General features: G+C 32.3%; 2 protein-coding genes across 2 annotated transcripts in view; one reads left to right on the top strand and one right to left on the bottom strand.

Annotated features, from left to right (window-relative positions):
• Positions 1-1,972, bottom strand: part of LOC143078880 (putative G-protein coupled receptor 139) — a 41,923-nt gene extending 39,951 nt beyond the window's left edge. Inside the window, exon 1 of the mRNA XM_076253902.1 lies at positions 1,840-1,972. Within this exon, the coding sequence (XP_076110017.1) occupies positions 1,840-1,869 (30 nt within the window). The 5' untranslated portion in view covers positions 1,870-1,972. The remainder of the gene's footprint in view (positions 1-1,839) is intronic.
• LOC143078879 (ATP-dependent DNA helicase Q4-like) overlaps positions 1-12,085 on the top strand; it is a 210,982-nt gene that overhangs the window by 167,494 nt on the left and 31,403 nt on the right. The gene's annotated exons all lie outside the window — the stretch shown is intronic.

Below are 12,085 nucleotides of genomic sequence, written 5' to 3'. Positions count from 1 at the left end.
TTTCATGGATATGGACACAAATTCATATTATCTTTCGGTATTGATTTAAATCTTCAAATGAAATAACAAGAACACCAATTAAGACTTATGAATTTCTTAAAGTTTTAATAGTTTTAAATTAAATGATATCAGATTTAAAATTAAGTCTGCGTAAATAAAAAGCGTTATATTTCACTGTTCACTTTAAATGGATATGTGATAGTGAGACACATATTCTTGTTTCTGATTGTTACCAGGTTGATGAATAAGTCCATTGAGAAACGTTTAATGACACGTTTTGGTGGTACTACGTTAGGCCATGCTTAGTTGAAAATAACAACAGTAACTAGCCATCATATAAATCTTGCAAACCAAAGTTTGTATTACATTTATTCTTCCATGTTCATATTATAAATGATAGATTAACAAGAACTGTGTATCACTCAGCTTGTAATGTTCTGTTTGAATGATCATTTTGTCAGCATGCGTCCGCCATTTTAATGTAAAACCAAATGTGAGCTTATATAATTATCTGCCGCCAAAACAAATTTCAATCCTGTTATCTATGATGAGTTTATTTAGAGCTGATTGTTGTATGTATGCAATCGGTGGTTTTAAGACTTGTTCCAGTTAAAAATAGTCAATTAAACTGCTTAAAACTATAAAGTGTTTAGTAATAATGGTTCAATTGAATCCCAATTCGGCAATGTTTTAAATATCGATTCGTTTCTTAAAATAAGTTATCGGTCTCGGATCTTTTTTTAATTCGTGCAATTTTTTTGATTAAAAGTGTTTCGATAACATATTTTCTTTTGTTCAAATCGTAAATGCTTTGATTATGATTATTATATATAGCAAAAAAAGCAGCAAACATTTGTTGGTACACAGTCTGTCCTGCTCTTTAAATTGAAAACTGTGTTTGTCGGAAGAAACAATAAATACATTAATTACGGCGACATTAATTTACCGGTGTTCAAGTCTCGTAAATCGATATGCAAGAGACGAGGTAAAAAAAAACAACATGGGAATCGCATGAACTCCAAAAACAACGTAAACCTTTTTCCAAATAATTATTAGAGTTGTAAGATGTGCTAGCAACTATTTTTCTTAAGCGGAATAATGACAAAACTGACTTCAACTTCATACAAACGCTGTTCTGTCCTTGTGTTGTCATATGATAGAAACTGCTGTCAAACACAAATTAATCATATTTGGATGAAAGTACCCTATGGCTTATTTAACGCATTACAGTTGTTAAGTGAAAAAGTTTAAAATCAAAATTTATAATGAAGTTCTGTAGTCAGGAATTGTTGACAAAACTATGTTTGCTTTGAACAGAATAATAAATTGGCTGATATTTGTATTTAATTCAACAATTTCCACAGTCTTTACACATCATTTTCCGCCTAGTTAAAGACTCCTTTACCTGATTAACTATTCAATATCAATTCATAGTATGAAGAAAAGTTGACATTTACAACACAAAACTTGAGAGATGTTGTATGATTTCCTATAAGTAAATCATGAGTTTCTATTGATAATGCTTTATTTTGATAGCACAGTTCTGGAAGAATAATATCCACGGCATTACTGTCTGTTTCCTCTATATCCCTGTACTTACGTTGACTTGTTACCAGAGCTTCTTACCATTGTTTTTTGTAAAGAAATCACTAAATATAATGATTTACATGTAATGATGTGCATTTTGTGTTAATTTTCATGATGAAAATTTTAACAAATAGTTGTTTTTATCGATTAATATTGTGGCATTCTCTAATTTTCGAAAAGACATTTTAAGTATTTTACCGTTTCCACTATTGAAAACAAGGGGGAAAGAATCGTAAAAATAAAACTACATACCTTGAACTTGATGAAATCCTCGGGCAACATGTCCACAATATGTATGGTTAATGTTCAAAAATTCAATGCTGAAATATTTTTTAAAAACTGCTGTATTTTGTAGATTATAATCAAATAATTTCCTCTAAATAATTTAATATATCATGTCCTGCATAGCTGAGAGTTAAAAATGTTGTGTTAATTATACCTAAACTAATTAGCAGTATTAATACGCACCAACTTGAAAGTAATGAAGTTTAGAAATTTCTGTCTAGTAATTAACGTTTTTCAAAGTTCACAATTGAACCTTTTATTGTTGTTCACTTTTATTTTCCATTTGCGACATGTCTAAATCTGCACATAAAATCTGATTTACAACATTATACGCATGTCATTGGTTTTAAAGTTTGTTCCTGGTAGTTTTTGGTTCGTTGAGCAATGCTATTTTGAGTTCCTAGACTTTATATTACATTGAAACTTTCTATATACGAGAACGTTTAAATACTGGTTAAGATTCATAAAAATCAAATCCCATATTCAATCGCTGGACCGTTAATTAAATCAATTCAGTATGTCATCAACAAAAGCATATAAATTTTGTATGATAAATCACTAGTCAAGGTTATAAAAGGTTTTAAGAGGAGACCTAAGTAAAATATGAATAAAACATGACGTTCTGTTATTTGTGTATAACTTCTTTGAAATGAAGGAGGTATATTCAAAGCTTTCTCTTATTGGTGGCAATAATTTGAGCATTTCGATTGCAAGTTCTAACTGATATTTTGTGGTAATCACCCCGTTTGGGGAATTCTCGAAAGAAAATCTCCATTAGTTTTTATTACAAATATTATGACTCCAATTATCGACCAAAAGTAGGACGATAAGAATACTAACATATCATAAACAAGAACGATGAACTAGCTGTTTTATTGTTTGGTAATTTTGCGCATGGACTCACAATTTATTCACCTAATTTCATGTCATGTGCCTGAAATAGTTTATCACGTGAAAACATGTAACGCTGTATTTTTGCAACTATAATTTCAAGAAAAAATATCTTTTCCTGTAATCGTTTTTAATTATTTTGGTTGACTGCTTTTTTCCAAGCTCTGTGCTAGGTTAACATGTGTATTTTTTGTACTAGTATTCCTGAGTTCATATCATCGAAACAGACCCGATCTTTGGTTCCTATAAAAAAAAAAAAAGAAAGGAATAACCAAAAAATTAAGACTTATAAAATTGAGAATGGAAATGGGGAAGTGTGAAAGAGACAACAACCCGACCATAGAGCAGACATCAGCCGAAGGCCACTAAATCTGAATGAATGCTTTTTTTTGTGATTAGTTGTGTATCTAACAGCATGTTGTATGTAAATATTAATCTATAATGATTGTAGTATTTGATTATTTTTTTTAAAGACAATATTTATTTCATGCAAAAATTGTTTCATACTTTTGCCATTAGCAGTTTGAAATCTTTTAAATAATTAATGGATCGGTTAACGATTCGGGGTAGAACATTCGAGAAATGCATTCTATAATTGTTAAAATTCAAAGGCAGAAGTATGTATTTGGTAATTTACAGATATTTTATGTTTGCACCGGAAGTGATAACATTTCTTTTATGGTTATTTTTATCGCTTGTTTCCAGCATGGGACTTTCCATCCAATTTATTTGAAGTACTCATCTATTAGATTTTTCATTTTGCGTTGTATGATTGCCGTTCTAGGTCGGCTATTGTTGATTTTTGTTTCGCATGTTGTCTATCGTAACCTATTAAACATCTTAATACCATTTATCAAGTCTATTATATATCTAGAACGAGTATTTACAGAACACAAGAACTATTTGTTATCAGTAAATTGTTAACATAAAGAACAATTTTTATATTGACATGAGTTTACGGATACGATGTACCATATTTTATTGTAATATTGACCGTAAGACACAACTGTTAATAAAATGTACATTTATGCAGTACGGAAAATAAAGAACAGAGTACTATATTAAAACAAAGGTTTGGGATTGCAATTATTATTTAACAACTTGATACATTTGAAACGTAAATGGCAAGGTTAATTGCAACCCTTGATACAAGTTTATCTTATTTTGCGTTTCGGAAAAAAAAAATACCGCCTAAGGAAAATACAGATCCAAATTATTCATCCTGTCTGTCGTTATTACAGCTTCCATTGTATTTCTTTATTCAGAAGAACCAATCAATCATCCTTTTTTTAAAAACAATTCTTAAGCCTCGGTCACACCTTAACGGATAGCTCGAACGGATGCCGAACGGATAACTTTTTTTCAATCCGTTCATGTCCGTTAGACGGCCGTTCTTATCCGTTTGACGTCCGTCCATATCCGTTGCATGTCCGTTAAGCGTACGTTTTATCCGTCGACGTCCGTTCTGTCCGGTGGAAAATTTTTAGCATGTTCAAAACTTTGAACGGACGTCAAACGGATGAAATGTCCGTTGAACGTCCGGTAGGCGTCCGTTTTATACGGTACTCGTCCGTTTCATTTCCGTTTTGTATCCGTTACGTGTCCGTTATACATCTGTTGGAGTTCTGGCAGATAAATTCACCAACGGACTTCTAACGGACGTATAACTGATAAAACGGATGATGAACGGATCTGAAACGGATAAATGCCAATTGAAAATTTCGCGTCAGAAATGCCAATGAGATTTCTTAAGGTTCATGAATTCTTAATCGATCTAAGAGTAAGAGCACGTCTTCACAATCAAGCAGCTCTTATTCAGGCCAGACACTGTCCTTTGGCAGCATTTTGAAGAACAAATCAAAACCAGTCACACAGAAACATTTAGAAAATTTATCGATTTACATGTGTTATTATTGTCGCATTTAATTTTTCCGTAGATCTTGTTTATCCGTTTTATCCGGTACGCTTCCGTTAGGTGTCCGTTTTATGCGGTACTAGTCCGTTGGATGTACGTTCGACATCCGTTGTCCGGTACGTTTCCGTTTCTCGTACGTTGCATATCCGTTGCATGTCCGTTATGCATTCGTTAAGCGTCCATTTTATTTGGTCAAAACATCAACGGACTCCCAACGGATAACAATTTTATCAACGGACAACTTTTATTTTCATCCGTTAGGCGTCCGTTCGTCTTATCCGGTAAGGTGTGACCGAGGCTTTACATAAACATTTTCACAATTTGTAATGCATCAAAATTGTCGTCAGCAGCAATTAGTAACTTTTGGTAACATTTTGATTTCAAGAATTATTAGAGAAAATGTTAAAATGACATCATTAAGAATCTTTTACAGGAAAATGTCAAGTTTCATCAAAGATCAATTTACCTTCTGTGTCAAATCAAATACGATGGAGTGAGGCAACATGTAAAAAAAATGCTGTAATTTTCTGTCATTTCTGCCCATTTTATAAACATGCCAAATTAAACAAATGACTTTGAATGTCCATCTGGTATCAATCCCCTCTTTAAAAAAAAATCATTTGGTAGAAATTTCATGATTTTTTTCCACCAAGCGATTTCTGTTGCAGAAAGCTCGACAAAGGGATAGTGATTCGGCGGTGGCGTAAAAAAAACACCATAAAAACCTTATTATTTGCAAGGTGAAAGACGTGGATCATTCATACTTTGTGTATATACACCTTATGCTATGAACTTTCCATCTGTCATATGTCCATCGCCCTTGATCTCATTTTTATTGTTCAATGACTGCTTGAATAGACCTCGACCTCCTTTCATGACGCATTGCACAAGGCTAAGTCCGTATCTTAAATACTTTAAGCAATAGGTAAACTATATTTCGTGTATGGAATGATTGTAAGATGTACATGCATGTGCAACTGGCAGGTGCCATATGACCTTTACCTCATTTTGTATTTTCATGATTAAGTTTAAGTTAAGTTTTAGTGTTTTGGTTACTGTATGCAATAGGTAAACTATTTTTCAGTATATGAAAATTATATATGATGAACATATAAGTCTGGTAAGGTTTGTTTTTTTGCCTTGAACTCATTTTTACAGTTCATAACTTAATATTAAGTTTTTGGTTTTTCTAATTATTTAAGCAATATGTCAACTTTATTTAGTGTATGAAATGATTGTAAGGCGTATATGCCTGTCAAATATCATCTGAACATAACCTCATATTCAGAGTTAATTTGTGAATCTAAAGAGGGACGGAAAGATACCAGAGGGACAGTTAAAATTATAGAGTTTCTCATGTCGTTACAAAAGAGGGACGAAAGATACCAAAGGGACAGTCAAACTCATAAATCCAAAACAAACTGACAACGCCATGGCTAAAAATGAAAAAGACAAACAAACGACAACACACACGACACAACACAGAAAACTGAAGAATAAACAACACGAACCCCACCAAAAAACCTGGTAAATAGTGTTAAGTCGGTAGTCACATTCGTGAAAAGGGAAGGGAATTGTAGTAACGACTTAAGAAACATATCCCATATCATCTAAGGTTCTCCTGGTTTGGTTTGTTTCTAAGATACAGTAAAGAAGGCGAAACATCTTATTAAAATTTATGTTTCCAAATAAACCAAAACTACGATTCTTCTTTAGATAAAATCATAATTGTAGGATTTTATATATCGAAGCGACCAAAAGATTATGTATGTCCATATAACGATGCGTATATAATATAGCTATTTAATAATATAAAAAAAAAATCTCCATTTTATAAAATTTAGTAAATTGAATTCATAATAACTTTCCCCCAGTCGGCTGCTATACTTTCCCCTGTCGTCTGCTATACTTTCCCCCTGTCGGCTGCTATATTAAATTGTTTAATATATTGTGGGTTATTGATTTCTGTTTTAAAATCATTCTTCAATTAAGGTTTTAATAAGAAAAACGTGGAATTGTTTTATTTGCTTTGTTTTATTTGCTTTCGTTGCAAGAATCTGATTTAAGAAAACAAAGATGGTGCTGAACTTTGTATGAACTTATGTTAAATGACATACAGGATTTATTCAGCTCAAGGCACTTCCCTAAAACACTCAGTAGGGTAAAACTAATGCTTATACTGGTATTTAATCGGTTTTTAAGTTGCACAAGCGGTGCGTCAAGGTTTATTAGACAGAATAAGGATGGTTCTTTTGAATATTCATTGACAGATATTCCTTACGCAAAGATTACCCAGTCCGATATTATTGTTGTTGTTGTTCTACGTAAGTATTTAGGTGCGAACAAGGTTCTTTTACTTCTTACTTTGCAAACTTTTAACCTCCCGATTAAGTAGAAATGCAGATGAATATATTGTGGAAGTAATTAGTAGGACTTGTAACTTATTTAACAGCGGTATACTACTGTTGTCTTTGTTTGTAACGGATAGTTAATACGAGTCCTTGAGAATATCTGCTTACAACCTTTTTCTTTATTCTTATTAGGATATTGTATCTTAACATTTAAATAAAATTGAGAATGGAAACGGGGAATGTGGCAAAGAGACAACAACCCGACCATAGAAAAAAACAACAGCAGAAGGTCACCAACAGGTCTTCAATGCAGCGAGAAATTCCCGCACCCGGAGGCGTCCTTCAGCTGGCCCCTAAACAAATATATATTAGTTCAGTGATAATGAACGCCATACTAATTTCCAAATTGTACACAAGAAACTAAAATTAAAATAATACAAGACTAACAAAGGCCAGAGGCTCCTGACTTGGGACAGGCGCAAGAATGCGGCGGGGTTAAACATGTTTGTGAGATCTCAACCCTCCCCTTTTACCCAATAAATTCATATTTTCTAATTATTTTGTTTGATCTCGCCTCGACGAGGTCGCAGAGGTAACGATTAAGAGTATTGTGTCCGGTCTTTGTGGTGTCATTGATAACTAGAATGCAATGTTTTAGCATTGATACATTAAATTTCTCTTGATACGTGTTTGCCTCGATCCATCAGCAAAGTTAATTGACTTTTTAACTTTTGCATGGTTCACCAGTTAAAGTGTTTTACATTATATCATAGAAGTTATGCACAGTCGAGACATGTCTTAAAGTCAACTAAAATACTACAATCGGGAACAATGTGACAATGATTGAATTTAGTAGTGTCAACCTTGTGATTATCACCCGTATATTTAGCAAAATCCTCAATACAACGTTTGGTGGTGCGCCTATCAGATGCGGAACGTACAGATAAGGTAATAGGTAACAACTGAATGCACTATTGGTATCGGTATCGGATTTGACCCGGAACTTGTTAATTATTTACAATATTAATTATGTGGAAAACAAAAGGGTCTGGAGTGGTGTAAATTTTAATCAACACCATTGTCCTAACTTAGCTATATATAAAGGTGAATTCTTTGATTTGTCGTTTTTACCCCATGATGGCTGACAAATTGGACCTCGTTATTTTAGAATTATAGATAAAACAAATAGGTTCGGTTTCTTACAAAATTGAGTACAAATAAATTAAATCTGGATTTTACAATGAAATTCTGTTGCCTGGTTACTGGTTGACAAACCTTATTTTCACGTTCAGAGCAAACATGAATGGCCTGCCTATTGTCTTTATTATATCAATGATGACAATCTAAGCTTTGTTTTGCATTTATATAAAAGTCATTTCCCGAAACCTTAATTTCACATTTCCAATGATGATGTTTGCTAACCTTTTTTTCACTTTCATGACAATATGCTGGTCTAACTAATAGTACATTACCTTAGCCGTAATTGGCACATCTTTTGGGAAGTTTTGGTCCTCAATGCTCTTCAACTTTGTACTTGTTTGGCTTTTTAACTGTTTTGATCTGAGCGTCACTGATGAGTCTCATGTATTCGAAACGCGCGTCTGGCGTAAACAATTATAATCCTGGTACCTTTTGATAACTATTTAGTTTCATTTTCTTTCAAAGATATTCGCAACAAATTCATAATCACAATGCATGGCAAAGTCGTTTCACATATGTTTATATACTAATGCAATCGTTAAACTTTTGACCTTCATCACAGACATTACCGATAGATTTATAAAAAAAGATGTTGTATGATAGCCAATAAGACAACTGTCCACAAGAGACCCAAATGACACAGAAATCAACAGTTATTGGTCACCGCACGGCCTTCAACAATGAGCAAAGTCAATACCGCATAGTCAGCTATCAAAAGCCCCGAAATGACAATGTAGAACAATTCAAACGGGAAAACTAATGGCCTTACTTATATACAAAATATGAACGAAAAACAAATGAGGCTGTTCATCTTTACTTTTCCGTCAAAAACCTTGTTAAACTTTCATAACATTTTGTGAAATTGGAAATATTTAAGGTCAGTTTTTTTCATTGTGAAAAAAGATGGATCATCATATTTTTTTCACTGCAATAGACAGGACTAATACAATGCCATGCATACCTTAGTATAGTCCTATTATATTGTTTGTAATAACTCATCAAAGATACTTTTGGAACCCTTGAAAAGGTCGTCGATATCTTGACAATGTTGATGGTTGTTTTCACTATTTCTTATGTGTAAAGAAATCTTCGGATTAGTTAGATATTCTATATTTTTAAGGCCAGTTTGTGTCCTTTGGCAGTATTGCTTACTCTAATCTGTATCAGCAACATGTCCTCAGAAACAGGAAACACATTAAAAACTGGTCAAAACTATTAACTGTTACTTTTAATAAAAGTTGTAAAGAAACGATGAAAAAGTATATGACTGCATAGTTTCTATTTCAGTTTAAGTGATTTGAACCTTCTTGTAATAATTATGATCATTCGGTAACTTGATGTTTTGTTTAACTTACAAACGTGTCCCTGTTGTTTCCATTGTATGTAGATTAGGATTTTATCGAATTTGTCCACTTAGAAAGAATTAGATAGCGGCCATTCAAGTAAGAAAAGTAACTGTGGCTTTAAGGCTCTGCAAAAATTATTGATAAATTTCATTTACATTGTATGTTTAATGAAACAACTTAATATATCTAAAATATTTCCTTCCTTAAGTTGAAAATTGGAAGACGAGAATGATAATAAATCAATTACTCCCAACAATCAAGAGCAATGTTCTTATTGACTTCAAATAATACCAATGAATGGTTGCACCTAACAAGACAATGTTAGGAAGTATAAGATTTTTAAAAATAAACCTTACAATATCAACAACTAATTACTATTAGCAATATACAATATATAAATACATTTTTGTCGACTTTCGTAGCAACTTTTATTGTTTAACAATCATTAATTTTGGATGTAACGCGTCTTCTGATTGGCTGACGTCGTTTTGTTTATAAGCTCATAGACATAATTTAGTCCTGTGACCATGACGTCATCTACGTTTTTTAATGGTTTACTCCACTTAAAATGGAATTTAGAATTAAATTATAAGAAATAACTGTAATATTTTATCTGTCTATTAGAAATAACATAAAAAAAATGTGTTTCACACTTATAAATAACCCTCTACGCGGGTTATTCGGTATGCACCACATTTTTTATGTTATTTCTTCATAGACAGAAAAACTATGACAGTCATTCCTTAAATGTATAACAATTTGATTTATTTCATTGCATACAATTGTTTTAAAGCTATTTAGTGTCCATACAAATCACCTGTAATGCATATACAAACGTGTTCACTTCGAAGGTGATATCCTCCATAGTTTTAACGTGAAAACTAATTATCTAGAATGCAGTTAAGTTTTTAATAAAATTGTTCTTAACCTAAACACATTTTGATAAAATTGTTATAGCTCCCAACTAGGCGTAGGCTGCATTAAGGTTTATATATGTCCGTCTGCACGCATGTTCCGAATTTTTTTTTTTTTTTTTTTTTTTTATTATTCTAATAGTAGTTTGCTCGAAAAAAATAAAGTCTAAAGAAACCTATTCACGCTGATTTTTACCATAAAACAACAAACTCAACTTTTGATGGCGGCACTTTCACCGATCGTTCGTTATGGGTCCCTTGTAAATGGAAAATTGCTTAATTCAGCGTCATCGTCAACTGGATTTAAGTAGTACATTGACCAACGTACATATAATGTAGTTTTATTATTTTTAAGTGAAGTACAATTATTAATTTGTGTTTAAGTTGTCTCGATAAATAATAACTTAAACAAAAAGCCAGTTGAGGTTCATTTTTAAAGTAATTATCACTATCACTCTTAGGAAAAGCTGGAAAAGGAATAACACCTAATGTTAGCTACTTGATAATTAACGTATGTTTACCAGTGCAAGATTTAATTGCGAAATAGTCGCATAAAAATAATTGGATTTATGAAACGAAATATCTCCTTATTAAGGAAAATTATGTGCCAGCAAATGAATTTCATCGAAATGAAATCAACTCGAGCTGTAATGGTGATTTGTGTAAATGTCATCGTTGTCAATATAATGGGATTTTATGCGACTGTCATACAATGGTGAGTTTTAACTAGCTTTAAAACCAGATTCAATCCACAATGTTCTACATTTAAAAAATGTCTATAACAAGTCAGGAATTTGACAGTTGTTATCCATTCGTTTGATGCGTTAGTGCTTTTGATTTTGCCATTTAGTTATGGAATTTCCTATTTGAATTTTCCTCTACTTGTCACCATATAGGTAAAACAATGAGTAATGTAAAACGATGGGTAACAGTTACCAAATAGGTAAAACAATGAGTAACAAACGTTACATAATGTTGATTAGGACTAATCAAGTAGAGGTAATGATCATAAATAAAACTTGTTTTGTTCGAAAGATTAAAAGCTCCAGAAAAACACCAGCCTAATACTGTGATTAATTAATATGCTGTGGGAATATGATTACTGTGACATAAAAAAGTTATCAAAGGTACCAGGATTATAATTTAATACGCCAGAAGTGCGTTTCATCTATAGTAGACTCATCAGTGACGTTCAGATCAAAATAGTAATAAAGCCAAACAAGTACAAAGATGAAGACACTGAGGACCCAAATTTCCAAAAAGTTGTGCCAAATACGGCTAAGGTAATCTATTCCTGGGATAAGAAAATCCTTAGTTTGCATTTTTTTTTTAACACATAACTGCTAGCATTTATATGTTTGAAACAATTCAAAACGCAGTATGAAAATCATATCTGAGACAGCTTACTAAAATGTTTGTATGTTCAACTCAATTCTGATATTCAAATTGAAAATGTTCATGTGCTGGAGAAAGGCATGCCATTGTCCTGTATGCACTTGTTTAAATTGAGTGGAATCATTCTACTATTTGTTTGCTGTTTCATTGTATTTAATTAAGAATTATCGGACATTCATATTAATGATACTATTTGACATG

This window comes from Mytilus galloprovincialis, chromosome 6, assembly GCF_965363235.1.
Source record: "Mytilus galloprovincialis chromosome 6, xbMytGall1.hap1.1, whole genome shotgun sequence".
NCBI classification, from domain to species: Eukaryota; Metazoa; Mollusca; class Bivalvia; order Mytilida; family Mytilidae; genus Mytilus; species Mytilus galloprovincialis.
The sequence above is the reverse complement of the archived record's forward strand: the minus strand, read 5'-3'. Positions and strand labels throughout refer to the sequence as shown.